Raw genomic sequence first — 20,635 nt, 5'->3', positions numbered from 1 at the left:
CTCGGTGACTAATGTTTCTGTTTTGGGCTCCACGTACGTCAGAAGTCCGAGAATTGGATCCTGTTTTACAACCTATCATGGCATTTTCCTTACTGGCTGTGTAACACTAGGCCACTGAAACTTCTTGAGACTTACTCTGCCCATCTATAAATGGAAGATGATAATCTCTGCAGACTTATTTACTTACCATGAAGCAGTTATTGCCAGCCGCTGGGCCCTCAGGACCAGTGGCCACACAGATGAATAAGGCCTAGATCCTATACTCAGCTTACTTATTATAAGTGAAAACAGTTGCCACTGTTTTCAGACAAAGAGAAGGGAAGTCAGCAAAGGTGTGAAAACTGTCCAGGGTGACATGGCCAGTGACAGTGCCAGATCGGAGACTTGGACCCAGGTCTCTGCCTTCAAACCAGTGCTTTTCCTAGTATATAGTAAATATTGCTCTACTTCTGTCAAAATTCAATGAAGTCCTAAGGATAAAATATTCCATAAATGTAAAGAGCTCTCTATATTAATTTTATTATGTTATTAGCTTGAAATTTACTATTTCACTTTTTTGGGCACTAGAATTTTCTCTTTCAACTTTTGGAGGCAAAAGACAAGTGGGAAATGGAGAGGAGTCTTCAGGTGGCAAAACAGAGTTTTACAAAAAAAACCTTTATGTCAAGAATTAGACTATGAAGCTTCTTGCTTGTCACTAATTTTTGTTGTTGTTGTTGTTGGTTTCTCCTTAAGACAATGACTATTTATTAGTAGATAGATGAATAAAACAAATTTATACCAGCTATTCTTAATGCTTGGTTTTTATTTTAAAAATTCATTGATAATTTCTTTCAATTGGCATGCCAATAAAACTAAGGCCAGGTGCAGTGTATAAGACATGAGAATACTCTTTGAACCTGTTTTGGAAGTGTTTGTGGGAAGTCTTAAGTGGAAGCAGCTTGGGAAGGAGGGCTAGCAGCCCCCTAATGTGTGGGAGAGATTGACACAATGATGGCTGGGGTGCAGAGTGCCCCACATCCTGTCGGCTCAGTCGAGGATATTAGACACCTTGGAAATTGATCACACACCTCCAAACCAAATTGCACACTGACAGGCTGATACTGACTTCATCATGGCCTAACTAGTGGATCCCTGGAAGCAGTCTAGAACAGGTCACCCTATGGAAACTGCACAAATAAATCAGCTGAAGTAAAAACTCCTTTCATGACCCCGAAACATTTCTTGAGGTCTGGAACACATTCATCTTTTCAGGTTTTTACTACTGACATGGGAGACGTATTCACTTATCCCTAGAAGCCATACACTTTCAGATCCTTGTCTTTTAGGTGATAGGAAATGGCCCTTATTTTTGTAAAAGAATATTGTAATTTCTGTCTCTTTCTGTTTTCATTTTAGCCGAGACCCAAAAAGGCCAAGGAGGAAAAAAAAAGTACATAATAAGTATTCTACATTTCAAGACTCTCCTCCTACATTATTATAGCTTTAAAAGGGAGATTAGAAGCAAAAAAACCCAAAATCAATGGTTTTACGACTTGTTGCTCAGTACCTAGATTACTGAGGTAGAACAGGCTGGAAACAATTACTTTTGGAGAATGTAATTGGTGTGTTGCAGCAACCCTCTTGTCAACCTAGCGAGGAACCTTCATAGGAACACCGAAAGAATCCTTATTTGCCGTTGGGAGTTTGGGGGGATACGAGGCATTCGCTTTGAGTCCATGTCAGGAAAAGATTAAAGATGAGACACTGTTCAGTTGGTGTCTGTTTTAATGAGAGAACACTGGTATGCATTTCTAAAGCTGAATTTAGTATTTGGTGCTAATACTAAAGTCTGCAATTTAACATCACAGTCAAAAGTATGCACAGTAAAGCTGTGACCGCCAAGGCTTGAGTTTTGGCTCTCATCTCTGGGTCTTGTAACATTAGGCAAATCCATCTCCCTGTGCTTCGGTTTCTTCAACTGTAAGCCAAGGATAATAATACCACCCTTTTCTTTTTGGGAAAGTTTAATAAGTTAATACATGCAGCAGAGCCTGACCATAGTATGCACCCAGCAAAACTTAGTTATTGTCATTATTATTAGTATCCAGCTATGCTTTCTTTCATTGACAACAGGCAGAGGAGTATATTTCCTGTGGATCGGATATGGGATCTTGTGGAATGGGGCCAGCTTTTTTTTTTTTTTAAAGGGACTTTATCCAAAAATGTAACATGACAATAAAGAGGTGAATAGCTGGAAAAGAGAGACTGATGAAATGACCGTAATCTCTAAAAGGCACAGACTATGAGGACATCTTCAGGCAAGAGACATAAAGTAATTGAGAGGAAGTCCCCAAATAACCCATGAACGTATTTCATGAGAAAAAAACGTGTTAGTTTCAATTACCCAGCAAGCTCAGATCTTGATATGAGATCAAGAACATACCAATTAAGTGAAATCTACCCTGCTGCTAATCTATTCTTTTCCCAAACCTGTTCTGACCATGGATGGGTTAGAGACCTGAGCATGGAAGCTGTGAGGAAAAAGCATTAGCTTTTGCAATTGCAATAGAACAAGCAGAGACAGGAAAAATGAAGGTTTGTTTTGTTGTTGTTGTTGTTGTTGTTAAATTTGCAACCGATGGTGTCTGGTTCTTTTCATCAGACAATTTGGTGTCAGATGTTATTTTGTGGCTTTGAATACAGAAAGCTTTAAGAGAATCATCAATTCAACTTGGCAAGTACCTTTTGAGTGTTTAATGTTACAAGGTTCTGTGCAAAAGAAGATGCTATAACAAAAGTGGTCCACTTATGTCCTGAATAAGCTGTCAATCAGCAAGAGGATCATGATATGTTTGGTGGGTTCAGTGACTGGGATATAACACATATATCATTATAGTGTCACCTGTAGATTGTAGACATCTAGGATAACCAGTGGTCTTATAACAGACAGCTTCTTATAAGAAGTTCTCAGCTTTCTTAAAGTAATTAAGTAGAACTAAATCTCTGTCACATGTTTGAAAAAAGGACAAAGGATGACTTCTGGTTTATACTTAACCATCCACTCTGTCTACAGTAATAGTATTTAAATTGACAGTGCTTTTACAACCTCACCTCATGGACTCATCTTTCTTTAGCTTGTTTTCAGTTTCAAAGGACATTTTAATACACCACTGTACATGAGTTCTGGCACTAGAATATCACCAACCCTATTAATCAACTGAATCTCCTTGTGGTTTTCCATGATGGTGTCATTTTTTGAGTAATATGGAATCAGATAATCTCTCACTGATGATGTATCTCACTAAATCACTCTCTGAGTGCTGATAACATAATGACAATAACATATTAGCATAATTCATCATCACATGTACCTTTGCTCTGGGGATGTTTTATTGTAATGTATAATACACTGGCTGTCACTCTAATGATGTATTGCAGCGAGACTTCCTCATGAAAAAAATGCATTTTGATGGAATACTATTCCTATCAGATGGTACTGCCCAGGGATAAACAGTTGAAAAAAAGTTTGACTTCATTTGCTATAGAATTCTGCATGAAGGTCAAAGGCAATACAAATAGTAAAAGATAGTTTGAAGACAACAGGTATCTATCTCTCTGTTATGAAACAGAAAGTTCAATTTTTGGTTCCAAGTAGGTTCAAGCAGGTTTTTATCCCTAGTAAATATTTAATATCCACAGCATCCACACTGTGCAATGGAAGTTTCTGCAGCCTGCAGTACTACTCAGGGAAATGACACTCTTAAACAAGATGTGGAGCTTGCTTGGGGCAGAAGTGAAGTGACTTCCAAGGACAGATTAAAAGTGAATGCAATATATTATAATACTCTTCCTGAAATTTTTCCCCCTTGAGCTACCCCACAGAATATTAGATATGAAAGGGGCTCATAGATATCATCTATTCTGTGACCTAGAGAGAATAAGACTTACTCTAGGACACATGAAAATGAGTGGTAGAGTAAGACTAGAAACAAGGTTTGTTTTTTAAACATATATAACTGTTTCAGTGCTTAATATAAGACAATCAAAGTTAACTGTGGACCATTTACAATTTAAAGAGCTAAAATAAGGTACAAGCGTGGGGCTTATATGCTGAGCACAAAGTTCTTTACTTCAACAGAAGTAAAACAGAAGACCTTCATCAAAACAATATCTACTTGACCAAGCACAACTATAACCATCCACTAGAAAAAACTGATGACGATGATGATGGTGAGGGAGAATAGCTAACACTTAGTGAGCACTTACTCGACTCTGATAGTCATTTTGCAACTATTACCTTATTTTGCCTTTTCAGTTTATTTAAACCCTTGCTATGAAACATGGATTCCAGAAAACAATGGTCTTACATCACACGATCTTAAACCTTATCAACAAAATCCTTGTTCAACAGTAAAAAACACAAGGCTCATATATCCTTGATGCAATCACTGTTGCTGATAATGATGTCCATGAAATCATCCAAGTTATATTTTCCAAACAGTAGAAACAACTGTTCCCCAGAAGACAAGGGGTGATCTTGTTTTATGTATTTTAGAAAAACGGCTTTATTTAATCATATACTGTTGCTGCTGATCCCGACCTCTGAATTTTCCTGCCAACAATTTATGTGACTCCTTGTTTAGCTGATGCTGTTTAGCATCTTCCCGGGATGCCTAATTTAAATGATAAGGCGCCCACACTGGCAGATCCTCTGTATCTCCTTATGTTCTGTGTAGGGCAGAGCACTTCATATGTGCTCAATCTTCTTTACAAATGCCTATCTCACTGAACCAGACAGAATTTTCCTCATTTGCCTTCTTTATTATTATCAGGCCATCAGAGAGCCCTGACAAGGGCCACTTACCAACCACACATGTCAGTCTCTGAGTCACCATCATAGCTGCAATGTAAAATATTCCAGCTGACCCTAAGAAACATAAATATTACAGCTTTTAATATCTCAATAAATGCTCATAATGCTTTCCTTATTTCTAAAGGTCAGGTAACCACTGGTAATGGTGGAGTGCACAGAGGACAATGATCTATTGGGTAAAAGCACTTTTATATGTGATTTTATGAAGAGACTGCCCACACGTATTTTTTTAATTTGAAAAACAACAGGGTAGAAAATTGAGGTCACTGATAACGGAACTATAGTAATCTGAGTATGAATGGAAAAGCATAATGTTTCAGAAAAGTTTTTCAGCAACTTTGGGCTAGTATGAAAAGATGTCACTGCAAATCAAAAGCAAACAAGTCACACACAGAGATGTTTCCGTGCTTTTTAAAGGCATTGTAAATCACATAAATTATTCAGAAAATGGCAGTGAGGTCTAGTAGAATGCCTGAGCTAAGGATTCAGCACTGAAGGGTCAATCGGTTTAGGACAAGAATGGCCTTTTTGAAATTTATGGCATATCTGGCAACTCTACCATAAAAAGACTAGTGTCAGGAAAAACAAAACTAAAAATTAAAAAAAAAAACCAAAAAACAAAAAACCCAGCACCAAAATCTTGTTTGTGAAATGCCCTCCAAACATTCTTTCAAAAATTCTGATCAAATACCGATCATTTGCAAAAGGTTTACTATGTATACCAGAAGTACTTCTTAATAATCTATCATTGAAAAAAACATAAAGAATAGGGGAGTTCATTCTATTCAGCCAGCAAACTTTTGCATAATTATTAAGAACAAAAGAAGGAAAGACAGATGAAAATAATTTAACAAATTTACTAGAACACAATCTAAGTAAAAAGGAAATTCCCACACAAGGAAAATGTGCTGACAATGGATTCAATGTTTTATAGTATCAATTCTCTCAACTTGGGAATGGAGGGGGGGGGGTGTATAAAATTCTTAGGGCTATTCCCACTGTGGAAGTCTCTCCATAACACTTTTGCCATCAAAATAAAATCCAATCCAAGCAAAGATCATGATTGTTGGACAAAGCACGAAACCAGAAATCATTTCCTCAATTCTGTGAATTATTCCTATGGCTGCTCTTCTCTGGTTTTAAGGACATGGTCTTTTTTTTTTTCAAAACAAGTTTGTATGGTTAAAAGTTCAAAGTAAGTATATAAGAAAGGGCTAAAAGTGAATTTTCTCCTTTTTTTTTTGCTCAGGATGTCATGTGGTTTGTGCCCTTCCAAACCTAGTCACAATCATATCAATGTTAATTTACCACTAATGCTTCAGTGGATATTTTAGTGCAAGAAGATAAATTGTTATATGAATTGGGTATCAGAGTTATTAGAGTATGAAATTCAAATATATACTTTTCCTTAACCAAGAATTTTATAATATCTGACGCTTGGAGGTATTTTAGTTTTGAGTATATGTATTTGTATAAAAGTCACCAACCCTTCCCTTAATCACACCCATATGATTTAATTTATGAGATAATTTACCAGGCTTTTTATGTGTAATTCAGGCAGAAAACAAACCAACAAAAAAATAAAACAGACTAAAAGAGTATTCCATTTTGACTCTAAAAATTAAGCCATGTTGCAAGGGACCCACAATATCCTAAACAATCTTGAAAAAGAACAAAGTGGACTCACACTACTAGATTTTAAAACTTATTATAAAGCTACAATAATTAAGACACTATGATACTATCATAAAAGTAAGATACATCCATCAATGGAATAGAATTGAGAGATCAAAAATAAATGATCATGAATAAGTATTTATGTTTAGTTGATTTTCGACAAAGGGGTTGAGACTCAATGAGGAAAAATAGTTTTTCAATAGTGTGGGACAACTAAATATCCACATTTACAAGAATGAAGTTAGACATCTATCTTACACCACATACAGAAATTAATGCAAAGTGAATCACAGAACCAAATGTAAGAGCCATACCTATAAAAATCTTAAAAGAAAACAAACACAACAACATATCTTTGTGACCTTGGGTTAGGCAATGATTTCTTAAACACAATACAAAAAGCAGAAGTGCTTGAAGAAAAAGAGATATGTTTAACTTCACAATAGTTGAAACCTTTCTTTTTTTTTAAGATTTATTTATTTTTTTGAGCGAAAGAGAGAGAGAGAGAGAGAGAGAGAGAGAGAGAAAGAGAGTATGGACAGGGGGAGGGGCAGAGAAAGCAAGAGAATCTCAAGTAAACTTCCCACTGAGTGGGGAGCTTGACGTGGGGTTTGATCTCATGACCCTGAGATCATGAGTTGAGTCAAAGTCAAGAGTCATGCTCAACCGACTGAGCCACTGAGGCACCCTGAAGCTTTTGTGTTTCAAGTACCACCATCAGGTTAGTGATAAGACCACTTATAGAATGTAAAATAATATTTGCAAATGACATATCTGCTAAGGTAATTTTATGCAGAAAATATAAAGAACTCTTACAATTCAATTATACAAAGACAACTTGATTTTAAAAATGAGCAGAGGATGTAAGTACACATTGTTCTAAAGAAGATACATGAATGGTTAATAAGCACATGAAAAGATGTTCAACATCATCAGTAATTAGGGAAATGCAAGCCAGAGTCATAATGGGATGCCACTTTGCACCCAATAGAATGGCTATAATCAAGAAAGCAATAACGATGTTGCTGAGGATGTATTGAAATTTGAATCCTCATCCACTGCTGATGGAATTGTAAAATGGCACAGCCACTCTGGAAAATAATTTGGCAGCTCCTCAAAAAGCTAAACATAGAGTTACCATGTTTAAGTCTACTATGACCCAACAATTTTACATCTAGGTATATATCCAAGAGGAATGAAAACATATGTCTACTCTTAAAACTGTATACAAAAGTTCATAGCAGCATTATTCATAATAGCCAAAGGGTGGAAACAACTCAAATGTCCATTACTGATGATGGGCTACCAATGTGGTATATCCATACAATGGACTATTATTAGTCAGTAATAAGAAGTGAAGTATTGATATATGCTACAACATAGGTGAAATTGGAACACATTATGCTTCATGAAAGAAGCCAGTAACAAAAGCCACATACTGTATGCTTTCATTAGTATGAAATATCCAAAACTAGCAAATATACAGAGATAGAAAGCAGACTTATGGCTGTCTAGGGCTGTGGATAAGTGGCACGGGATGGGGAGTGAATGCTAATGGATTAGGGGGATTTCTCTTGGGGATGATGAAGATGTTCTAAAATTAGATTATGGTGATCATTGCACAACTCTGTCAATGTATGAAAAATTACTGACTTGTATATTTTATTTATTTATTTTTTTAATATTTATTTATGATAGTCACAGAGAGAGAGAGAGAGAGAGGCAGAGACACAGGCAGAGGGAGAAGCAGGCTCCATGCACCGGGAGCCCGATGTGGGATTCGATCCCGGGTCTCCAGGATTGCGCCCTGGGCCAAAGGCAGGCGCCAAACCGCTGCGCCACCCAGGGACCCCTGACTTGTATATTTTAATGCATGATCTTTGTGGTATATAAATTATATCTCATTAAAGTTGTTAAACAGAACACTGCAATATGAAGACTGACTCACTCAGCTCCTGGAATGAGGTGCTGAGTTTCCAGTTGCTCATTTGCAGCCCAGAGTGGAATGCTAGGTTGGAGGCCCAACTTTTACCTGGAGTCATTGCTATGAAGATACCTGGTTACCTTTCTCACAGGTCCCACCTCTCAAAGCTGGTATGCAAAAAACAAAAGCAAAAACAAACCAAAGCCAAATCCAGAACCAAAATAATAATAATAATAATCCTAGTCTCCAGAAGAAAATTAATTCTTGTATGTCTAGCCAAAATCACAAATGTTTTTCAGCCCATCATTCATTTTCATGAAATTGAACATACATCTTACTATGGCACTGGAAGGACCAACTGTTGGCTGTACCATATTTCCTGGGACTTGTGAATAAGCCAGACATCACAGATGTTTGAGTGAACACATACCATTTGGCCAATCTCTAACACAAACATCAAAGTTTACTATTTATTCTGTGTACTTTCATATGACTTCATAAGGCCACATTATCTGCAGATGGTACTATTTGGCAAATTACATTTACTTCAAAGGATATTTGTTGTTATGAGTTTAATGCATTCAAACTAAACCAACAATTTTTAAATCTTTTGATTATTTAAAGTTACAAACTATTACAGCAAATATATGGTATGTCAAATTTCACCAGGAAAGAGAACTTTGAAAAATTAAAAGTAAAACTATATATAGCATTTAAAACTTGGTTTAATCTATGTTTGGTTTACTCAATGAATAATAACAAATTTAAATATACAGAAAATATTTTAACATCTTCAGTTAGGACAGAAAGTAGGGTTCTGTTTTGGATTAAAGGAGACAATGTATGATTTCACTCATATGTGGAATTTAAGAAACAAAACAGATGAACAAGGGAAAAAAAAGAGAGAGGCAAATCAGAAAAAAGACTCTTAACTATAGAGAAAAAACTAAGGGTTGCTGGAGTGGAGGTGGGCAGGGGGATGGCTGATGGGTATTAAGGAGGGCACTTGTGATGAGCACTGGTGTCAGTAGATAAGTGATGAATCACTAAATTCCAGTCCTGAAACTAATATTACACTATATGTTAACTAACTAGATTTTAAATAAAAGCTCAAAACAACAAAAAGGAGCTTTATTATATTTATTTTAATGAAAAAAATTTAAAGAAATAATTATTTCTTTCTCATATTTAGAAGTAGGGCAAAGCACAAGTTAGTTTTCTAAAAAGTTATAATCTCACTTAGAAAAGAAGTATACTTTTTTTTTTTTTTTTTTTAAAGTGATAATGTTGGGATGCCTGGGTGGCTCAGCGGTTGAGCATCTGCCTTAGCTCAGGGCATGATCCTGGGGTCCTGGGATCAAGTGCCACACTGGGCTCCCTGCATGGAGCCTGCTTCTCTCTCTGTGTCTCTGCCTCTCTCTCTCTGAGTCTCTCATGAATAAATAAATAAAATATTAAAAAATAGAGTGATAATGTCATCTGGAAAAGAACCATATTATTAGGTGGTTTATAACAATATAAATAAATTATGGTAGAAACACATACTATCCTTTGATCTAAATGGAAGTCACGAAAGATAAATAGAAGCAAAAAAGCATGTATCAAATAACGGAAGAAATATACCCACAAAAATAAAGGTGTTTTGAAGCACGCTGAAATACATGACTAGAAATCACTGGTAGGGGCACCTGGGTGCCTCAGTCGGTTAAGTGTCTGACTCTTGGTTTCTGCTCAGGGTCTGATCTCAGGGGCCTGATCTCAGTGTCCTTGGGTCGGGCTCCATGCTGAGCGGGGAGTGAGCCCCAGCTTCTCTCTCCCTCTCACTGTGCCCTCGGGCACCCCTGCCCACACCACGAGAAGAATATGCCCGAGACAGCTGCCCCTTCAGCCTGGGACCAGGAATGAGAGATGTGGAGCAACCCTGAACCTACTGAACATTTTAAGCAGAGCTGCCACATCTGGCCTGCAGCCTCATGAGTGAGAAATAAAGGCTTGTTTTAAACCGCTGAAATTGTTTTTTCAGTGTGGGTGGAGGGAGAGGATTGCTTATTATGCACCATTACTGTAAAACCAGCTTTCTTTTTTTTTTCCTGAGCTTTCCAGAATCCTGAAAACTGCAGAAATCTTGTTAATATTTCAAAAGAATTATACAGCATCTGCTTTAAAAGAAACTATGTGGAAAGATGTACCTCAAGCCCGGAAAGAAAATACAGTACAGAATAACTGAATTCAGGATCCTTCCTCAACTGTCCTCAGAGTCTTATTCTGAAACAGGGAATATGCTCATTATATTGCATTATATTATGATCTCTGAAAATTTAAGATGAAACAAAATACTTGCTTCCAGTTTGAACTTCTTGAAAATGCTAACACTTTGGCAGACCTCATCATAGCCACTGTGTCCACTAATATTTTAGTAACTCCAGAACCACCTGTACACTTCTACACAGAAAACTGAAGGCACAGATTGAGATAAGACCATTGTAAACGCAGCACAAATGTTACCTTTGTTCTTTGCAGTGAAGGACCTATGGCAGACTTAAACACATGAAGCACTTGAAAAAGATGTAATTGAAGAAGAAAGCAAAATAAGGCCTCTGACATTAAGAATGGAGACAGGATATCACGGCCATAATTAAAGTTTGGAAAAATCACTTTTTATGAGCAGGAGAGACATTGCAGGGGAAAGGACTTTCATTTGTCCTCTTCATGCACCATAAGAGACAAAAAGCCTGACACACAAATCATTGCAGGTGAAGTACAAGTAAGAGTTTCTGCCAGATGGCTGTAAACAACTCTCAGGACCAGAAGAGTCAGACACAGAATTTTCTCCACAAAATATGGGAGATTTTGTTTTTGTTTTTGTTTTGCTGTGCCACAGGTAAACAATGTATACTCTAAAGCCAATGAAGGTAGGAAGATATTTACTAACAGATGCCAAAGAATATGGAATCCAAGATCCAGTGTTCCCGGATGGTTTATAAATGTATCTCTTTACTATAATTTTGAGTGATTTCAGGGAAAACATTTGAAATCTTATCTAGGCATAAGGCGATAGGCACCATGTATCAGTATAAACAAATGTGGGTACAAAAGCCAGGAAAGATAGTGTGTGTCAATGGTAAACATAACAGTGAATGAAACCAAAAGGCCTTGTGCTTTAGAGAGATGTTAATAAATTCACAGGCGGAGAGCTGTAATAAACACATCCTGGCAAATTATAGTCTGGTCCTGCCCCTATAAAATCAGGCATATGTTTGGAGTTTGAATTTCAAAAGACTTCCAGTATGTCTCATTGAATCTTATATTGCATTTGTGCATATCATTGACGGCTGTGATGGTGAATTCCTTGGAGACAGAGGACAGATCTCATTTCTGTTTATCGCTCCAATTCCGAATACCTGCCATCTACCAGGAACACAAAATATTTAGGTGAAAGACAATATGGAAGTACTGGGGAAAGAGGAGAGATGGGAGACGAAAGGAAGAGGGGAAAAAAAGGAAGGGCAGGTTGGATGGGCGGATATTGATCATTAGCATTGAGTCCTCACAGCTATTATTAGATGCCCAATAGATAGCCCTTAATCTGCAGATAATTCCTTCCTCCAGTCAGTGTGAGAGGAGTTTCCTCCCCTGATCTTTCTCCATGAAACTGATGTGATGACACATCATAAATGAATAACTACATTCATTTTTAACTTCTGAATGTGCTTTAGAACTGTTGAATAAATGTAATGATTGAGAGTATATAGGCTATATTGCTCATTAAACTAGAGAATGTGTAGATCTTGCTTGTATTACTTGTCATAATTTTTTAGCAAGAATATAAATCTTGGGATAATACCATTTTCTATTCCAGAGCTTAAGGATTTACCCAAGAATGTTCATCCAAGGAGGTGGAAGCAAAGTGGTTAAGCTTGTCGGCTCCGGAGCTTGTATTTGAATCATAACCTTGCATTTTACTATTTGTATAGTTTTTGGCTAGTTACTTAGTTTTCTCCACGCTTCAGTTTTCCTCTATGTTGACTAAGTGAGAATAGTACCTGCGGTAATCATTATCGGCTATTTGCAAATATCTTTCTTCTTCTAGGTAAATGGAGAGAGAGACTGTTTTTGCCCATTTCTTTTAAGTCAGGCATGGCCACGTGACTTGCTTCGGTCAACAAAATTTAAGTAGTAGTGATGGGTGTTACTCCCAGTCAAAGCTTTTAAGAATCAATATGCTATTTGACATTTTCTTCCTCATTGTTATAGTGACTGGAGATATTCCAGGTGGTGGAGGCCCTGTTATACTAAGTCTCCATGTGACAAAAAAAAAAAAAAAGGAGCACAATTTCTAACCACAGCATATGAAAAGGGGAGAGACAAGTGAACTTTCATTGTATTAAGGCCACTGAGATTTGGAGGGTTATAGGTCACTGCTGCATTATAAAGCCCATTCTGCTCCGATACAGAACTTCACTGAGTTACTGTAAATACATTTAAATGAGTAAAAACACATGCAATGTCTTTTAAAAGCATTCCATAGGAATTAGCTATTATCCTCATCTTAGGCTGTTGCTGCATTGGAATGGCATACCCATTACCCATTAGCTGCATATTTGGCTACATAACCTCCTCACCTCTTCTTTTGGCAATAGTTTTATAATTCTATAAAGAGAATAAAAAGGAAATTTATTTTCCCTAGCATGGTTGTTGAAATTTGGCCTTAGTAGTAGTTTAGAAAACATTTCTTTCAGTTCCATAACTCTCTATGGGTGTTATCATGTAAAGTTTTGTGATGGCTGCTAAACTTAAGAAAACCTATCAAGTTTCTCTAATATATTAACTATTATAGGAAAACTTGTTCTTAGCAGTACATGCAATAGAATTATATCCTATAAAAAAGGAATGCTGATAAACTCTGTTTTGTGAAACATCCATTAAAAGTGAAAGAAAGGTATCTGTTGTGTGTGTGTGTCTGTGTGTGTGTGTGTGTGTGTGTGTATATATATATATATATATATATATATTTTTTTTTTTTTTTTTTAAGTAAACTCTCCTCCCAGTGTGGCCTCAAGCTCATTGCCCTGAGATCAAGAGTTCCATGCTCTACTGACTGAGCCAGCCAGGCACCCCTCAAATATATTTTTGACAGGAGATAATTTCTATTCTGATTGGACTTTGATAAGAACTGAATGTTTAAAATTTTTACATATCTGGTGATTGAAAAAAATTGAAAAAAATTTTAAATGTAGTACAGACCGGTTTCTGGCTTCTTCCCTTTCAATTTTTCTCTTTTGCTATTAACATTCTTTCAGGGCCAGGTACTGTAAGGTATGTTTAATCATGACAATGCTTCTGGCCCTGCACCTTTGTATGATCTTGCAGTGATTCAGTATGGGGTGGGTGGAGGGGTATTTCTGGAAACCATTCCTAACCCAGGTGGCTAGCAATAACATCACCATATGTGGAAATGACTGAGAAACACATGAATATATCCCATTGAATTAAAAACAAATGTATCCCCAACTAAACTTTCGGTAACTGAATTCCCAAAATACTCATGGTTACTCCAAGCACTAGGAGAAAGGTTATGGAAGGTAGGCCAGTCAGAGTCAAGTCAGCGATTTTAACCAACTCCAGTTAATGTAACTTAGTTGTGCAAGTTTTATGATAGATGATCATAAGAACACATTTCTATAGCTCTTCTTAGGTTCTTCTTATAAGGAACCCCTAAAGCTAAAGCTTTGTTAACATCTCATAAATGCTTTTCGATTCTTATGGATTGAATATTCTTATATTCATTCATTCGTCTGTTCATTAATTGAAAAGTATTTACCGATTATCTAACATGCACTGAACATACAAATGTATGAACTAGCATCCATCCCCAGTGGGCACACACTTTCATGGAGAGGTGGCCATGTGTATAATGAGCAGTAAATCTGGGAAGTAGCAGATACTGTTTAATATCTATCCAATAAACATTCACCAAACTATTTATTCTCTTTGAGCTGAACCAGAATTGTGTTGGGTGATTCACCCTATTCCACAAAATCATGTTCACAAAACCATTGGTTGGGAATTCTATGCTCTTCCTGCTATTGATTTAGGAATGGGCATGGGCCAATGTGATGTGAGGCAAAGTCAGCTGAAGGCTTCTGGGAATGCTTAGTGAACAATTCCTCTTCCTCTGGCTAAAATAGCCGCAGCCACTTGCAACCAGAAAGAAAGCTAAGCAGAACACACAGGGGCAGAGCAGTAATGTGGAAAGAGGTACATAAGGCATTTTGTGGCATTGGTGAGCCGCCCAATTAGTCAACCTTCAAGCTACCCTACCCCTGGACTGACAATGCTTCAGGGAATTTAGAATTCAAAAAGAAAAATTTTAATAAGCTAGAAAACTTCAAATTAAACCGTGACAAGTTTTTTTTTTTTTTTCCAGCTACTCCTCTCTCTGTAAATTGGTAAAGTTTCATTTTTCATTACTTTAATTCTGGTCCAAATATGAAAAGCAACGAAATGCCTCAGAGGGTGATTTGATTATCCTTTTTATAGTTACTACATCTGCACTAATGTTTTGGGGGTTATTATGCTGTTTATTTTCTATAATTTTTCCCAATTAACAGTTATTACCAGGAGCTATCTTTGCTGAATGAATGTTACTGCATACATCAGAGAACGTGTAGTGACATAAGGCAGATGACTACAGAAAAGCTGTTTTATACAATGGTCAGGCACTGAAATATCACCTGAATTCAATTAAAATTGTACATATTCACAAGAGCACTGTGTCAATAAAGGCTGGCTTCTCTGATAGTAGGAGAATTTAGCTTAATTAAAAATTGTATTTTAATTGTATTAATATTAATATTAATTAATTAATTAATATTAATATTACTTAATATTCTAAGACTTCTTTTTTCTCAAAAGGGAAAGAGATTTTTCTAAAGGGTTCTGACTGAAAAATGCAGGTACAGCCAATAAAAACGGTATCTGGGAGGGTGCTATAATAAGTTTATATAAATCTTGTAAAAATTAAAAAAAAAATAAATCTTGTAAAAATGCACTCAAAATGGAAGGGGAGATTTTGCTGTTTGTTATTAAGATGTAGTCAGGTTATAGCCAGTTGCTGACATTTGTTACATCTTCCGTTGTAACTAAATTTAGTTGTACATAGGTGGGTGAGCTCCATGTTTATAAATTCTAACAGTCCAATATGGGAGAACGGATTTTTGTTTTGAACAACTAGTAGTGACAGACAAACTATCCACCGTGTATACAGATGATAAGTCAAGAGGAAAATGAGCTCTTATATAGTTTTTCAGTGTCCTTCACTGGAAAAAAGAGCCATGTGACATGTGTGGTGTGCACAGTGGGCTTCCGTGTTAGTGTTCATGCTGCTGGAAAATGTATTGCTTGAACTGAATGCACCCTCTATTGAGCACAAATGATTCAACCACAACTTAATAGGGAGATCATTACCTTGGCAAAAGAATTTTCAAGATAAGCAGTGAGGAATCAGAGTCGACAGAGGAAATTGAGACGTTACTCGCTTGGCATTATAAAATTGTATGGCAGTATAGATAGATATTGATTGTCCTTTATGTCGATAAGTAGAAGAGTCAATAAAAAAAAAAAAGCATGCTTTAGGTGGGTTGTAAATACTAACACTGCTAGATATCCTTAATCCCTGGGGATTATTTACTTTCCTGAAATCATTTTAGTTGTAGCTTCCAATGGTGCTCTGCAAAATGATCTATTGGGGGATCAGAGTTGAGATGTTTCACCATTATCTCCACTCCTTCGACCTGTTTCAAGTCATGATGTCTTTCATCACATCATTCCCCTCCCTCTGATAGATCAGAGTTGAATATGAGAGTTGGGTACCGACACACAGCCTACCAGGTAATCTGAGAAGTAATCTATGTTAGAAGGAAACAAACAGATGATTAATTTAAATCATTGAATTAGATGTACTGATCATTATTAAGAAACATTTTGGCTGCTTTTTGCTCTGAAGAGTCCGTGGGTGATGCTCCACACACCTGCACAATTAGCTATTAAAAACTTTCAACTGCCAGGCATATTTGTGAAGCTGAGAAGGTTTATATGATGGCTATAACAAGTCTTTTGATTACTAGAGGCCAAATAGATTTTTTAAATGACATATGTAATTTTTTTGTTACAGATGATTCAAATTTTACAGAACTGTACAGAATAAAACATGTTAGCTCCTCTCCCATCAGTAACAACTACTAAAAAAAATAAGTCACAACTGTTGAGCTTGGTGAGCATCATACCAACTCTGCTCCAGCGTATTTTGCTTCTTCATTTTAAATGTAGTATTTCATTCAAAACAGATCAGTGCATCTGATATCTGAGTAGCTTAAAAAGCCTTTGCAAGTCACAGATTCATTCATTCCATAAACATATGCAAATATATATAGTATTATACTCAAATCTAAAATTTTCAATATGCTTTTAATTTTTTTCTTTTAACAATATGTTTTGGAGATCTTTCCAAGTCAATCCATTAAAGTCTGCTTCATTATTCTTAATGTCAGCATAGTACTTCATAGTATGAATGTATAATTATTGCCATTCACAGCACCATGGATGGAAGCTAGAGAGTATTATGCTAAGAGAAGTAAGTCGGAGAAAGACAAATACCATATGATTTCACTCATATGTGGAATTTAAGAAGCAAAATGAACAAAGGAGAAAAAAAAGGAAGAGAGGCAAACCTAGAAACAGACTTAACTATAGAGAAGAAACTGATGTTAGCAGAGGGGAAGTCGGTTAAAGGGATGGGTGAGATAGGTAATGAGGATTAAGGAGGGCACTTGTGACGAGCACTGGGTGTTGTATGGAAGTGTTGAATACACACTTATTAATTTAAAATTCCTGTGTTGGGGGATATTTAATTTAGTTTCAATTTTTCTCTATTACAAACAATGCTGCTCTCCATACCCCATATGCAATTCTTTGTTCTCATATGAAAGCATTTCTGCAGAGTCCTTGTTAGCTAAGAGTTGCAAATTGAAATTTTGAGATACTGCCAAATGCTCTTCAAAACAGATTTATCAATTTATACTCCCACCAATAGTGTATGAAAGTGCCTATTTCCATTTATCACTGCCAGCTCTGAATATTATAAATCTTCTAAATTTCTGCCAGTACTGTGGTTGAAGATACAATCTTGTTGTTTTAGTTTGCATTTTTCTGATCACTGGTGAGGCTGAACAAGTTTTCATATTTACTGTCATTTGTATTTTATCTTCCACGAATTGTTCTTTCTTTTCCCAATTTTTTCTATTTGGCTATTTGCTTTTTTCTTTTGACCCATGAACCAAATGTCTCATTGCTTTTGTCTTTACCTACTTAATTTGCCTTTTGTTAATTCTGATGCTGATTCTGTATATTTTCCCATGCATATGTGTGGTAAAGCAGTTATAAAAAAATGCTTAATATGGCACCTGCTGGCCATATTAAGCATGGGTGGCTCAGTTGGTTAAGCATCTGTCTCAGATCCAGCCCTGCTACAGGGTTCCCTACTCAGTGGAGAGTCCGCGTCTCCCTCTCCCTCTGCCCCTTGCCCACTTGTACTCTCTCTCTGGCTCTCTCTCTCTTTCTCTCTCTCTCAAATAAATAAAATCTTTTAAGAAGATGTTTAGCAGATTTTCATTACAAAAGTGAAACTACAAAGACTTTTTACTTCCTCATTTTTGTATAAAGTACTTTTAATTTCATGTCTCCTTTCATTTAAACCCTTCAATGTGCAATATAAAAAACCCACTTCAGTGTGCAAATATTTGGACACTGAAATGTAAACAAACCATGACAATGTAATTAAAGTCATGGTCTCTTTATTTTTAGGTTCAGTGCCTTTATCCGAAATTACTAAAATTGCTGAGAAGTTGGGGAACCCAACCATTTTTCACTTTCACACTTGTCACTCAGCCACACTCAAGTACCTCTGCGGCAAACAGGAGATATATAAAAATACTCATGTTATTAGATGTCTCCTTCAAGGAACTGGGAGTCTAACCAGAGAGACAGCCATGTACACACTCGTATAGAGGTCCCAGTGAACATGGGCCAGGTTCAGTGTGCCCACGTGGTACACTCGAGGGCCCAGCCTGCCAGAAGTCTGTTTCTACATGGGGATCTCTCTCAGAGAAAGCACAATACAGGGTAAGGAAGTGAGCATTATGAGACTGATGTGCTAAATGAATTCTCAGCCATCAGAGAATGGAGGCGAGTCTGCGTATATTGTGCCTGTGGCTGTAATTTCTTGGTCCATTCCCACCATTGGGTTTATATTTGAGTTTTGGCAGACTTGAGCAGGGACGGAGGAAGAGGGGCTAAAAGTCAAAATGACAGAGCTATTTTATCAAAACTCTACAAGACGTCAAAGATACAAGGATGCGAGTACTTTGGTAGCTTCGCAATCCAGTGTAACTCTGAAGAAGTCAAAGTAACTCCTCCAACCATTTCACAACAGTAGATCATGCAGCACCGATTTCCCGCAACAGAGGCCCCTGAAAATTAATTGCTGGTGTAATAAGTAAGGCAAGTACACGAGCCCACAGTCAAATAAGTTCTTGTCACAAAGGTTTAAACAGGTGTCTTCATGTTGAGCCTTCTGAGGGCCTTTAATAAGTTAACGCGCCTTGGTGAATCGGCAACAGAGAACAGGCAACTAAAATAACTTAAAAACAGACCCTCTTTTGGGTTTCTGGGGAAGCATTTATCAAAGAAAGATGTTTTGGCCTATTCAGGGTTCTGGTACCTCTGTGGTACGTGCCACAGATTCCCCTCTATTCACACTCAAGATGAAGGTAAAAACCAAAATAGCTGAGGTTATTTACTCTTAGGTGTATTTAAGGGCAAGTGATTGACTAGGGACTGAATTAAACATCTAATTATACTCCAGTTAATGATTCTTTCATTTAGCATGTGCCATATTATAGTACATTAATCAGGCGTGAGATACTTGGCATTACTTTTAAACAGTTTTCTGCGACCTTGTTGATCATGCCCACCAGTGCCACAGAATGCACTTCCCATATATCAAGCACTTTTTCTTCCCTCTGTCACGGCTCCTCTCTGCACTCTTCCTTTTTAAAATTTTCCCAGAAAGCTCTGGAACTTTTCCTTTACACCTCTATTTTTTCCCCCTCACATCTGTGCTGCAGCGATGCTGTTGGCTCTATACTAAGAATACACCTAGAATTGGCTCACTTGTAGTCACCTGCATTTTTCTTTTAAACTCCGTCAAATGTTTTTAGAACGTGGAGAAGGTAGTCTCCCTTTTGCCTTTTCAGTTGAAAGACCACAGGCTGACATTCATCATAACAATAGAGCACTTCTGATGTAAGGTTCAATTTCTCTATGTATCTACACATTCCTGAAGTTCAATAAAAAAAAAAAAAAGATTTGATGGAATAAATTACTTTTTGTTTTTGACAGATATATAAATACATATTCAGAGATTCTAGAGAACAAATGTTTCAGATAAAGTTATCACCGTATGTGACATAAAAGGAATTCTGAACTTATGCTGAAGTTAGGTTTTGGTCTCTAGAGTCCATGTACATTCTTTGGGATGTCACTTAATGTTGGATTTTGGTTGCTCTCTAAACTTTCCATCCAAGGCCTGCGGATTTTGTTTAACCATAAAACTAGAACTGAAGGAGGTCTCTGATTGCTTTCTGCTGTTCTTGTTGTGAATTAAATGAGTAACAATGTACTGCTATTGCTTAGTTTGTCTCCTGCCAAGCAGAGGCCCCAGAAATGTGATTTGCCTTGGTTGGGAGCATGAATCCCCATATGGCTGTATGTCTTGATATATTAGAATCCTGCAAAGTTCTAATTGCTCATGTAATTGCACCCCCAAATTCTGATGCACACCCCTGCCTCCTGGCTGAGAACTGATGGAGTAAGTAGGAAATGGTTGTGCCCTAGCCTGCCAGTAGTCTTCTAATAGATGGGAAAAGAAGGAGACCCACCGGCTTACAAGGCCATGGTTTCAGAGATGTGCTTTAGATGACAGTGCTAAACAACAAACACAGTGGCTTGCTTCAGCAAATGGTTTCCTTGTCTCCTTTTAATTGAATAGTCAGTTATTAGACCCAAATAACCTAGCTTCTTAAAGTGGTTGCAATAAGCAGAAGCCATTGTACTGTACTTTT

At 37.0% G+C, this 20,635-nt stretch overlaps 1 protein-coding gene across 16 annotated transcripts in view; it reads right to left on the bottom strand.

Annotated features, from left to right (window-relative positions):
* The window catches only part of EPHA6 (EPH receptor A6), an 872,069-nt gene that overhangs the window by 50,145 nt on the left and 801,289 nt on the right, over positions 1–20,635 (bottom strand). The window contains exon 17 of one of the 16 annotated variants that reach the window (XM_038582528.1): positions 4,847–4,909. The exons of the other annotated variants lie outside the window; for them this stretch is intronic. Coding sequence (XP_038438456.1) covers positions 4,877–4,909 — 33 coding nt within the window. The 3' untranslated portion in view covers positions 4,847–4,876. The remainder of the gene's footprint in view (positions 1–4,846; positions 4,910–20,635) is intronic. 16 annotated transcript variants of the gene reach the window in all.

This window comes from Canis lupus, chromosome 33 (assembly GCF_011100685.1).
Source record: "Canis lupus familiaris isolate Mischka breed German Shepherd chromosome 33, alternate assembly UU_Cfam_GSD_1.0, whole genome shotgun sequence".
NCBI lineage: Eukaryota > Metazoa > Chordata > Mammalia > Carnivora > Canidae > Canis > Canis lupus.
Note: the sequence above shows the minus strand (reverse complement) of the source record. Positions and strands in the feature narration are given on the sequence as shown.